The sequence below is a fragment of the Ptychodera flava genome, chromosome 21 (assembly GCF_041260155.1).
Source record: "Ptychodera flava strain L36383 chromosome 21, AS_Pfla_20210202, whole genome shotgun sequence".
NCBI classification, from domain to species: Eukaryota; Metazoa; Hemichordata; class Enteropneusta; family Ptychoderidae; genus Ptychodera; species Ptychodera flava.
Window position 1 is genome coordinate 31,408,054 of NC_091948.1, and position 13,493 is coordinate 31,421,546.

Here is a 13,493-nt window from a genome sequence, read left to right on the forward strand (position 1 = left end):
GAACCAGGATATGAAATGCAAAGTTTGTTTATATTGGAATTAAAAAATAAATACTTGGACTTGAAATAAGTGTTTTTAACAAGGAATTCTTAGGTTAGGAATGTGAGCATTACAAACTGATATTTGAGTAGTTGATAAAATGGTAAATAAAGGTATTTTTTAATCAAAGATCCTACTGTTCCACAGTCAAATAGACATGAAATACTGCATCTAGATACCTTGCAGCTTCTATTCCCAGCGTCTTTTCAGCTTCTGCTGTGTTATTGGACGTTGTGTGGGTACCTTTGACACCTATAAGACATTGAATTCAATATTATTCATTTGATACAGATACAGCTTATTTGAGTGGCATTGTTTATTGGTGTATAACATGTTATGTTATATCTAATTACATTAAAAATATAGCATGGAAGGTCAAAGTTACTGGTACATTCTGGCTTTGTTTTTGGCAATTTTGCTATCAGAATCTGAACTCAACTTTATTCAAATAAGACTTTGTGCAAGAAAGCTTTCAGAACAAGCCATTGATATTTAATTCACATGTTGGGACAAGTGCACTGAGATGACTGTGTGATGTGTTATACAAGGTAGCATATCATTGATTCAATTTTGTAGACATATGCATAGTAACAAAAGATGTTGGCATTTTTTTCAGTATTTTTTTCCATTAATAAGCTTTATTTGTTTGATAAAATCCTAAAAGCATGTTGCGACACCGCTATTTGGCTTGCCAACACAATGCAAATACGTGGACGGTGCATTCTTTTTGTTGAAAAATAAATTCAACTCCTCAATAGACATTCCAATGGAAAATACTGGACAAATTGTTGTCAGTTATAGTTATCGGGGCTTTACTTCCAATGTGAATGTCCTACAGGCTTTTTAATAATTTAAAAACAATGAAGTTTGTTTGAGTTATATTCTTACCTCTTGTTGCTATGACTGCTTGAAGATTATCCCCTTCTACCAACAGCTTATACTTCTCTTTGCCCTTCTGTTCATCAATATGTATCACTGCCCTTGTTACCGATGGCACACCCTGTAAACACCAAAAAAGTGACAATTTTTTAGGCTTATCAGCATGATAAGATACCTAAAAACTCTCCTTAATTTGTACCAAACGAATTCTAGTAACTGTATCTACAGAAATTAAAAATATATTCACTTCAAAATTATAATGAGATCGTGAATGGACAAAAACATGATCTTTAAAACCTAATAATAATGAAAACACACGTAAGTATGAAGTTCACTGATATTCAAAGCTTACATTCAATATGTTTGTTGAACTTTTTGCAGGCACATGTACACCCTGAATTCTCAAGTGTACACCTTGTATTCAATTGAATTCATTTTAAAATTCTGGTAGTACAGGGGATTTTGGACGATGAAAGGATTACATAGGTGTCATTGGCTGTTGTATTCTAGTAAAGCTATTGTCAATGGCTATTCGATAATCAGCTAAAACAAACAAACTTTGCATTTTTCTGCTGTGAACTTATCCAAGTCACACTAAGTCTCTCAAATCTTCATTTTCTATTCAATCCACTGAAATGGTTTGCTTTCTCTTCAAGGTAGTGTTTGCCTCAGAACTGAAAGTTTTAAACTTTTAGTCACGGATTGCTCAAGGAAACTTTAAACCATTCTCTTTCTTAAATCCAAGTTAATGATTTGAAAAAAAATGATCTAAAATTTACTGATATGTAACATTCAAAAAAATGGTAACCAACCCCGCCTTAACTCTATTGCAAAAAATTTAATTTTCACTTTTCACCACAAAAAAAAAGAAAACTTCCCTATTCCACATGTTTAAAATTGAATCCACAAAGCTGCAGACTAGAAAAATACAGTAAAATTTTGCAGGTCTGTAAAGTTGTCCATTATTTGCATTAAATTGTAATTTTATCAGGATCATACCTTTGTAAGGCAAAATTTTTTGATGGTTAAAATCTTGAGCATTTAGAGTAAGTCTTACCTGTATGACTACACTTGGTAAACTTTCTTTCAGTGACTGCAGCACATAGTACATTGAACTTTTGCTGGATTCAACTGGGTGTACCAGTATTAGACTATCACCATGGAGATCAATATCCTTGCAGGGAAAGGATGAAAGTATTATTTCTCTGTGGAGTTTGTTGGTAGGAATGAATGGAATTTAAAGTTGTTGATGTTGGTAAAACAGAAAATATTGGGAAAATCAAAGACGAGATAGAATGATGTAGTGAATCAGTGAATCAGTACAGATGGCATGGTACTTTGTACACACTACTGGGCACACACTGAGAATGTCTGCATTGTTTATTTTATGCGTACAGTTCAGTCAAAACGCGCTGTTGTATTGGAGAAAATAGCTGTGCTGTTCTACAGAACAATAGCTTATATTGACTGTTTTTCCATTCAAACTTACTATCAGCCATCTGACAAAAGAAACCAAGACACAGTGATTAGTCAAGTTGTATGTTTGATTTACCAGTATCTATTGTCAGTATACATAAATTTGTCACAGTGTATAGATCACTGGTATCAAAAATGTAAATATGGGATCAAATAATACAGCTTTTTAGAAGCACTTGTCAATCCCTAGACTTGCTCCAAGTCTGTGGACAGAACAGAATAAATTGAAGGAATGAACTTCAGCAGACTGTCGCGCTAGGTGGCAGGCTGGTGTATAGATCATTAGGTGGGTACCAAGCAGTAACTGCTATGAAGAAAAGCCAGGCGACTGGAGTAAGTCTAGTCAATCTCTAATTCTTGTATTAGTTCCTATAAATTATGTTTGTATAAATATGGAAGTGTAAACAACACAGCATGATTTTCACCCAATGATCAACATAAATAGATTAAAATAAATTAGATTTTTACTGTTCATTCCCAGAATGTGAGACACAAATACATTTAGTACTTGTCACAAATATTTACTTACTTGTGGTTTGATTCTGAGTTTGGAGTGAATAATGGATTGACGAATAGTTTCTGAATTCACTTCAAGCTGAAATCCGACAAAATCACCATGATAAATAATCACATTATTGTGTGCATTACTATTATTAAACATTTTTAGCTAAAAAAAAACCCACACGTAAAAATCTAGAACATTGGTTGTAATAACCTGATGTTCAAATTTGAAGAGTATTTATTTTGCATATATCTCATTTTGTTACTAAACTTTTCCACAAAGTGCATCAAAAGATGCCTAAACTTCATGACATTGTCAAATTTATTGAGGCAGGTATCTGATGGCCAGGAAAAAGCCTACTTTGCGATGCACTAATATTTTTTGACACATATGAAATAATTGAAGAATAACAGCAAGCAATTTGATCAGTTATGTCTTATATCTACTATCTAAATAGCTTAGATTATAACTTAGATAACTTAGATTATGTTGAGCAAAACTTTCAATTTGTTAAACCTTCAGTGAGTAATATGCATCAACTCTAAATGATAAAACCAACAAAAATCCTGAAATACAGATGGCCGGAGGCCTCTCTTGGAAAATCCTGATATACAGTAAACTTTTACACTACAGTTCATTCCCATTGCCCTAATGACATATCTCATGAAGGCATACACAACTAATCATTAACATAATAACGAAATACACCACTATTCAACTATTAAACCGTATTGTTTATATTTGTCCTTCAGTGAATACAAACTAATGAATGCGCAGAGTATCCTGTGTTCAAAAACAGATTCATGAACAGATTTCTTTTCTTTTATTAACTTCATTGTATCTGATACAATGACCTGTTACCCAAGCTTTAATAAGAATTCACTTTCTCTCAGACTGTGGAAAGTATGCAGTTACCTAACAGTTGGCGTGAAAGTGAAATACATTTCATTTGCACATCTGCATTTCAATACCCTAGCTTGACCTTTGTTTTGTCAAAGAATAAAATCCCCTTTAAACAAAGACATTCATGCTGATACAATATTACATTCAAACTCCTCTATTCAACACTTTGTCTGTTTTTTATTTTTTTTTTTTTTCATTCTGTTTTGTTCTGCTCATCTGTTCTGTGTAGTATCCTTTATGTATAATGATTGAAATTAAATTTAAACAAAATTGAAAAAAAGAATTTCATCCAAACTTGGGAAGAACTTCACACTGTTGACCATACATGTATTGTGAAAATACACACATTGAAACGAATCATAAAGTGGTGTGATACCTTCAACAACTTGATCCTCTCAAGATGTAATTTAATCAGGATAAAACACTCATCTGCCAGGAAAACCTCTTCTATGTATTCAGATACCTGGAAAAATATTGTAAAGAGTGAATGAAACACACCTGATATCAAAAGTTTAATTGTCCAATGTGATTGTCTATGGCAGCTGAGGATACTCAAAGACCCTGGCAGCTTGTACATGTAAATTGTACAGATTCATGAAATTGGGTGCTTGTTTCAAATTGATGCATACCATTGTAGATGGCCCACAGCAATATTTTTATCACAATTTCAAGTGACATTAAGTAAATTCAAGCTGTGGCACAGAATGGAAAAATCAAATTGTCCTGTGAGGAGGTACCTCTGTTGAATGGAAACCCACCGAATGAAAACGTTCATGCTATGTATCACTTAATATGTACGTGTCTTCACTGTAAGCGTATGTTTATTTGCTGTTTTGCTTACTTTGGTGAGGTGTACATTCAGTCTCATTCAAGCTTACAAAGCCTGGATGTATGCGAGGTCACAGAAGTTCACCCTGCATGCACATCAGCTACAGAAAGTACACCAAGCCACTTTGAAATTGTATGGGTTAATATTTGGAAATGTCACAGTGCGCCCTCACTGGCAAGAGTAGAGCAGGCATGAGAGAGATGACTTAATCCGCCAATGCTGGCAACTCCAACTTCATATTTTGTAAGCCATGGGAAGTGGAAGTCTCTGACAAATATTGACACAAGTATCACTTGCTGTGTGAGTAGTTTAAAACAAATTGTTATGACATAAAGGAAGATTAATCATAAGTTCTTTATAATAACTTTCTTCGTCTGTTCATGGATTACACTCTGTGATGTCGTTTTTGACAGCTGTGAACTGTGCATCAGTATGGTCACCACTTTCACCACCATGGTTTGTCCCAAATCCATTGTTTTCAATGGTAAAGTTGGACCTGTATACAGGGAACTGGGGTGAAAGGGTTAAAAATGAATTTTGGTTGTTAGTTTAAGGGTTAGGGCAAGTATTGGGCCATTCTAAACGATGGATTTTCTGAAAAACTAGAGTTTGTAACCCCATTGAAGTATATACTTTCTGAAAATGAAGATATTGGCAAATGCTATGATTTGTATTTGGTAGTGATACGTATTTGCATATATGTATCAGAAAATATATACTTTATTGGGGTAACAAGCCAACGTTTTTTGCAGAGAATTCATTGTTTGGAAGGACCCTGCAACGTTAAAAACAAATGAAACTGCAAAGCCCACACTGATGGTGCTAATCACAACATAAGAAGCAGAAGCTTCAGATGGTAAAGTCATTGTAAATACCTACCTCGCCCAACAGTGTTTTTTCAATACGTCCCTTGACAATCCGAGCGAATTCTGGGTCATCATCGATTTCAAGATGAGCTGTAATGATTGGTGTACTGATGTTTTTAGATGCATTGATAATTTCTTTGATACGCGGCACTCCTAATGTTATATGTGCAATGGTGGTTAAAGAGTGATAATCTTTATACTGCAATAACAGTCAACAGCACCAATTATCAGAAGTACATGAATAGCAATGATATTTTCTGCAATGCAAGACACAAAATTACATTTTGAGATAGATGCAAGTTTCTGCTGTACTCACACATCTTGGAAATGAAAATTTTAGACTTTTGATTGACATGTAATATTATGTATAAATTGATTACTATATGTTCCATACATTGCTGTAACATAGAAACACAAATGTATCAATTTTGACTCCCAACATGACACGAACCTGGGAACCTCTCACTGTAGGATAAGGCAAAGAAAAATAAAAGTTTGTTTCTCATCCTAGATATATTGCAAATATGATGCCGGTGACATGGTTTTTTTTCTTCTCATTTTATTTTTATTCTTCAACCAACAAGACTGCGCAAAAAACATGAAAACAATATAGGAATGCATGCAGAGATAAATGCACAGCAGTGTTGCTTTAGTATTTTTGCATAGCAACAGTTCTGTGGTTTGACTTTTAGTTCAGCAATGCACAGTTTTGACAGCTTAATATAACAGTGACATATGTGTACAGTTCTGAATGGAATGTTAGTGTCAGTTATTTTGTTTACAGTTCTGTTTTATACAGCATTATGTTATGCACTATCGTCACATATCTTTGCGTTTATTGTTTTTCATTTTATTTCCTCATGAGCAGAAAAAAAAAATTGACGCGGCAGGTCTGAATTGACACGTGCGGGGATGAGAAACAAACTTTTTATTTTTCTTGGCTTAATATAAAAATAGAAATTTCTGTCTACTACAAAAGGATATTCATAGACGCTACACCAGCAAAATGGAAAGTCTTCAGGGTCATCTGTGTTCCTGGTTCACCGATACTCTGGGCTCCGACGGCACCCACTGCTGTTCCTGGCTCTATCCTGGCATGCATGTACTTTTCCTTGCACAGTTCTAGGAACTCAACCAGCTGAGTGGCAGTGATCCTTTTCAGTTGATAACCCACTGAAACGGACATATCAGACTCAGTCTCCACGCAAATACATTGGTGCTTTTACGTAATACAACAAGTACACAATGCAGAATATCTTATCCTCAAAAGAATAGTTTAAGATCCTGTCTCTGCTTGTATAATTGAACTCACATAGATAACAAGTACTAATGAAGACTTGATAAAAGAGACTTTCTCTTGGAAAAAATAGCTGCATCATTGCTTTCACGAAATTATTATGCAGGCCAATTAAAGTTGTGACAGAAGGTGGAGCCATCTTTTATTTGGTATGCGAGTTTCCACAAATGTATATTAATATTGGATTTATTTATAATGTATATTGATAATGTACATCGGTATTGCATTGTTAATGTATATTTTGAAGGTGAAACAAAGCAATCCTACAACTTAATGTGATCAATTTTAATTGTATTGTCTAAATGCAGCAGCATTTGTCTGAGTAGATCTTGAATAAAATAATATTGCAGAAATGACGCTCTCAAATTAATGAAAACTCACCATTAGGTTCAGTCTCTTCTTCCTCTAATCCATACGCCTCACGACATGCTTTGACGGACTCACACAGTTTGTCTGAAAAATCTCTGCAAGGGAAAAGATGCATACTGATTTAATCCCCAATGAACAGTAGTATGGAAAAAAACATACTCTTTGATATGCAAATCTTTGAAAATATATCATGTGACACAAGTCCCTGCTTTTACTCCTTTACTCTTATACGCAGAGTCCCTGTAGACTGGTCAAGCCTTGTCATTAAAACAAATGGATTTGGACCAAGCAAGGGGCAAGATAAGTACGGTAGATAGATACCTTAGTTCTGTCTTGAACTCACTGCTGACTAGATTAAAGTCTGGACTGTTCAGAACACCAGATACTTTGTCTTGTATGGACTTACTGCTCAATGCTTTCTCCTTTCTGCTGGAAAACTTTGCCTGAGAAGACACAAAGAATAATGATTATGACAACTTTGTCAGTCTTGAATGCTTACTTTTGTCATATTTACTGTTTTAATGTTGATGTTAGCATTGGCACAGTCAAGTAGTGTATCTTCATTTGAATCACCTAAAAACTTGGTGAAAATAGAGTAAACAAAAATGACTTCATGCACACATTTCATTACTGTTTTGCCCCATTTCTATATGTTGAAGTCCAAAATTCCTTCATAAAAATCAGGGTTATACCAAACTTTGGTAGTAATAGGGATATTTTTGCTCCACTCTGGTGTTTATGTCATTCCTGTTAGACTACACGGACAGTGTATCATGCTATCTTCAAATTTCCTGTGTACTAAAAAGACGCCAATCAAACCAACATGAAACCTAATTTGGTTATTTGCTGTTGCTGTTCACTTAAGATTCAATCTGTCCACTCTTACTTTCCACATTGCAGATCTAAACTTTACCTTGATGTGCTCCAAGACACGGTTGAAATCCACTGGTTTCTCCTTGCCTTCCATGGCTGCTGGATCAAGTCCATCACCGCCATATTGGAACTGAACGATATCATTCTGGGAGTTCCGCACAGTGGTGTCATAGTGGCTCACCAAATCCTCCAACGACTGCAGGAACAATGAATGGAAAAAGGTACACCACCGGAATTTAGAAATTAGTTAGTACCTGTGCCTGCAAATAACCTTTGTAAGCTAGTGGTACTGTGATGTGACTTAAATCCTTGATGAAAATGCTGATTATAAGACTCACTACTGTAGATTGACTAAATTGACTGCTGTCAACAGGACTTGTGAAATCAGCAGCTGTCACAGGAACAAATATTTCATTGTTCATTGCCTGTGTTTATCCTGTACAGTAATGCTTGGAGGTCTTGTAAAAAATCCATAGAAATATAAGTTTTTTACATTCAAGATGTAACTACACCATCATTTGGAATACGGCCATTTAAAGAAAATTCTGTTTGCCGTCCTTGGATTTTTGATAACCTGCCCGCCAGCCAGGGAAAAAAACAAATACAGACAAAAAACACTTGTGTATTAACATATCCTCGATTTTTATTTGGTTTCCCTTGGAAAAGTAATACTTATTTGTAATAGTGTTAACATTACGTTTAATTCTTTTAATTTGCTCTGAAAACCTACCAGCACGTCGACGGCAAATGAATAATTTTATTTAAAGCACCTAAGCTGTATTGCCAAGGTTGTGAAAAACAGTGTACTTTTTCAGGTAACCATTAAAACTATAAAGTTCACATTTCCATATCTGTGAATAGGATTGTTCATTGGTGGAATTTCTTCATGTTTGTTGACAACAATGTGAATGTGTAGAAGTGTTAATGTATTTCACTACTGTGCTTGTTTGGTGGTAGTGAGTGTGATACTCAGCTATCTGTGGTCCTTCAAAAACAATGCACTGTTGTTTTCTGGCTTACCTTGACCAGCCTCCTCTGCATATACCCGGTTTCTGCAGTTTTCACTGCTGTGTCCACCAACCCTACAACACAACAGGGATCACAACAAGAGTAATTAATTTTGACAGCAACCTACACACCCTTCCAGTGATTTGCAGACTATGGATATTGCTGTTACTGTCAACATAGAATGACTAACACGAGCAAGTCGAGATTAAACATAATCTCTTCTTATCTTCTTGTTTCTTTCTCTGAACGTTGTTCTTTTGAGCTTGAATTTAAAGACTGCATGACAAATTTGGCCTACACAAAAAAAATTTATATGCAAATTCCTTTTAACTCTGACAATATTACTCTTTGTGTCATCTGATTAAAATGTAGCAAGACTATTTGCTCAACATGACAGATTAAAAGACGGAAGAGTTGAATTATCAAGTTAGAATACCGAAATCCACATTTAACCATTTTTCGGCCATGCCTTTCACTTGCCACCTGCCAGTCAGTGACAGTGATACTGAACAAATACTTTCATGTATTTTCACCTAATTTGCATGTATGTCGTAGCAGGTCAAGTCAGTAGGACACATCTGCACGGTATCTCTGTTTTCAAAGACCTACAATTGTTCACGTATTTGTTAAAATCCAACATATGGGACATGTTATGCCACACTGTGTTTAACCAACTTGACCTAATGGTGACAGCTGAACTTGGCAGAATAAAGGTTTACATACTAGTACTCATAATTCATCACACCCTGCCGCTTGGTTTGATAGAAATTTATCATCTTTTGAGGGTTGAAATGACAGTTTAGGGGTGCTGGTGTCAAATGCATCTTTCATTTACCTTCTCTGCCAGCCATTGTGTGGAAGAAGAATTCACTTGGAGTTAAACCACTGTAGAAACTGTTCCTCACAAAACCTTTAGCTGCCGGAGTTCGCGCTGAAATTGAAAAGACAAGATGATATATTCAGTTTCTACATGAACACTACCTTAAAAGCATAAACCCTAGAATACTGCTCAATTGTAATGTTGTGTCCACCCAGCGTTCTTATAAACTTGGTACAGAGAAACATAGACGCACGGCGAATTTTAAAATCAATTATCTGAATTTTTGATGTTGAAACATGCATTTTATTAACAAATGAGCAAACGGAAATCGTGCTGCGGCCAGATTTTGAGGCATACAGTGAACAGTGCCCATCACTACACAACAGTGCAGTGCATGGCTGTGGCCGTTTAGCTCTGCTGTTACTTATACACTCGGCAATTTTAAAACCACTTGTCTGTAATTGAATGGTGAAACATGCATTTTATTAATAACTGTGCAAACAGAAATCATGCGGACAGCTTTTGTGACATACTGTGAGCAGCCCCCAGAACACGGCTGCGGCTGCTCGGCTACTTGTACACATTAATCTAAAGGTACGAAACTATTGGGAAAATAATTTAAATAAAATCCGTAAAATAAAACGTTGTTGGCCACCCTGGCGATTCAAACTTCTCTGTGTTGTCGCATGCGTGGTACTAAATCGATCGACTGGGTTCTTGAAACACAAAAACTGCACCGGGCCATGTAATTGCTGGTAAGTCGCTAAATTTTACCTGCGGACAACTCCCGTGACACCGCCATTTTGAAGGCTATTCCTCAGTACGAATAACAATGACGTATTGGTTTAAAAGGAAAGTATGCGCATGCGTCAACTTCAAGCTGCACACTTTGAAAATGGCGCTGGCACGGGACTTGTCCGTAAAAAAACATTGCGCTAATTATCAGCCGTAGATAGGACCGATGTTGACTTTACAAGTTAGGAAGCCAATCGATCGATTTTTGTAAGTATTCCCTTGATTAAGTTGAAGTTTGAATCTCGAGGATGGCCAATAACCGTTAATTTTGTCTAATTTAAAAATTATTTTCCAAATACTTTCGTACCTTTAGATAATGTGTACAAGGCAGCTGAGCGGCCACAGCCGTGTTCTGGGCGCTGCTCACTGTATGTCTCAAAAGCTGCCTGCATGATTTCCGTTCGCACAGTTATCAATAAAATGCATGTTTCAACATTAAAATTGTAGACAAGTGATTTTAAAATTCGCCATTTGTATAAAGTTAGTAACGTTAACAGTAGAGCTGAGCTGCCACAGCCGTGCAGGGGCACTGTTCACTGTATGTCTCAATAGCTGCCCGCACGCTTTCCGTTTGCACAGATTTTAATAAAATGCATGTTTCAACATTAAAATTACAGACAAGTTATTTCAAAAGACGTCGTGTGCCTGTGCAGAGAAACAACACATTTTAGAGTGATAGGGGATGTAAGAAAGATAAGAAGAATATAGATGAACATACAGTGTCTCTTGAAATGTGGCAAAGCTCTGTCTTCAAATCCATTAGGAATACGATGACCACCAATGGCTTGCTGACCGACACATGCAATCATCTGAGATATGTTGATGAATGATCCTGGAAAATATGTTTAAATTGAAAAATAACAAAAAATCTCCCAACGGTAAATAAATAACATTTCACACAAACCAGGAGGTAAAACATGGGATGGTAATGTAAAAACTTTTTTCTGATGAACATTCATGCCATTTACCATATAAGGAATGTTTTGCATGGTTTCTGTTAGTTTTCCATAAATTAGGATTCCTTCCCCACCAGAATAAAGACAGCTCTGCTTGACTTGTTTCTTACCGAGACAGTTACCACCACACATTTCCTGTTGCAGAATTCAGGTATTTCTTACTTATTGCTTTGTGGAATGAGACTTAAAAGACAAAAAGAACTGACACGTTTTTTCAAACTACCAAAGTATTAAAGTTCAGATTACGTCTTACATCCATAGTTGTTCTTGTTAAATACTATCGTAAACCCTGATCAAAGCAGCGCTGTGTGTTATCCTTTGGAGAAAGCGCCCTCAAATTTCGTTTAGCATTTTGCTCTGTAACATCTTGCCACTGTTTGTCAAAATAATGTGACTCTACAAAAAATGAGCTGTGTCTCACAAGTTGCTTTACACATTACAAGCTGTCAATATTTCAATTTATTCACAATTAAAGATGAGACATGTATTGTCAATCCACAAATTGATACAGTTATGGCCAATGTGATTTGTTGAAGAGATGCAGTAAACTAAATTTTAACTGCTCTTCTGATCTTTTCTCTAAAAATGTATAAAATATTTTTTATTGGAAACACAGACTGTGCATAAGGTAAGTGCTACATCTTTGTGGATCAGATTTGGTTTTTGATGATGTCTTACAATCATACAATCTGAGTGTGAGTTTTAAAATGTCTTATCTGATACACAAGGATACAAATCACAAGAAATGTGAACATTTCATCACAAACATTACTAATATAACGCATTACAATGTTGTGTATATGTGCAAACTCAAGGCACGATTTCATGTCACTCTTTCTTCGATATGAAAACTTGCAGAAGTGGTATGTTACATATACAGATGACAATAACCTGTGAACCAGTCTATAGAAAGAATACTGGATTGAATTCAATATCTCACCTTTGGAACCACACACTGCCATGGTCAATGGACTGTTACTTTTATGGAGTTCACGCAGACATGCTTTACCGGCGTGGTCTCGAATAACCGACAATTCCCTCAGTATAACAGCCTGCTCATTGGATGGTGGAGATCAGAATAGAAGTGATACATAATTCAAAATTAAATAGTAAAACAACTTACACGGCACAGGTGAATATTGGAGAATATGTTCAGTTCTGTTCACTAAACTTTTTTTTCTAAACTTTGTCATTTGACCATATATAACACATGATGGTTAACTTATCAACACAGAGTTGATTGAGCTCATTAGCAAATAGTAATTAGGTCAGTTTTAAATACTGATTCAGATTTTTGATATATCCATGGACACATATTGTATAGGATAATACCAAATTGAAGTACAGCTTAATGTGATCCCAGTTGGCTTAAATCTTGCTTCTGTGTGTATCACAGACCACAACCTTGAAACAATGAAATTATTTCAAACTTTGAGAGTAGAAAGTTTGCAGTTTCTGAATTACATACCTCCAGAGTTTCATCAGGAGTGCATCCTGGCTGGGCTTGAAGTTTACCACTCTCTAAGTCTTTGATGAATTCATCACACTTGCTGTACCTGTAATAGGCCAAACCCGGAATTCGAATCGACCACGGTACAAACAAAGCCATGTGCGCAAACGCGCATAGACGTACGTGTATTTCTATACGCGCTAGTACACATGTGGGTTTGTTTGTACCGGCATCACGTGATTATTTGGGCGTACTGAGTCTGTAGAACGCGTCGCGTCCTTTTTATTCCGGAGTAGAACCATTGATATGCAGATCTGTCATTATCAAATGTGAAAAAATGTAAACATGTGGATGGATAATGTTTTTAAGAAATCAAATTTGTCCTTGCTGAATCATTTTAAGCACTGAAGTAAGTCTCTGCAAAGGTGAAT

The 13,493-nt window shown here is 35.8% G+C and overlaps 1 protein-coding gene across 1 annotated transcript in view; it reads right to left on the reverse strand.

Annotated features, from left to right (window-relative positions):
* Positions 1-13,493, reverse strand: part of LOC139122023 (DNA-directed RNA polymerase III subunit RPC1-like) — a 43,580-nt gene that overhangs the window by 5,530 nt on the left and 24,557 nt on the right. Inside the window, exons 21-35 of the mRNA XM_070687387.1 lie at positions 13,081-13,168; positions 12,553-12,664; positions 11,375-11,488; positions 9,877-9,972; positions 9,054-9,115; positions 8,074-8,229; positions 7,482-7,603; positions 7,173-7,255; positions 6,479-6,667; positions 5,508-5,659; positions 4,176-4,262; positions 2,924-2,989; positions 1,976-2,092; positions 928-1,039; positions 219-291 (exon numbers count right to left, since the gene is read on the reverse strand). Of these exons, the coding sequence (XP_070543488.1) occupies positions 219-291; positions 928-1,039; positions 1,976-2,092; positions 2,924-2,989; positions 4,176-4,262; positions 5,508-5,659; positions 6,479-6,667; positions 7,173-7,255; positions 7,482-7,603; positions 8,074-8,229; positions 9,054-9,115; positions 9,877-9,972; positions 11,375-11,488; positions 12,553-12,664; positions 13,081-13,168 (1,629 nt within the window). The remainder of the gene's footprint in view (positions 1-218; positions 292-927; positions 1,040-1,975; positions 2,093-2,923; positions 2,990-4,175; positions 4,263-5,507; positions 5,660-6,478; positions 6,668-7,172; positions 7,256-7,481; positions 7,604-8,073; positions 8,230-9,053; positions 9,116-9,876; positions 9,973-11,374; positions 11,489-12,552; positions 12,665-13,080; positions 13,169-13,493) is intronic.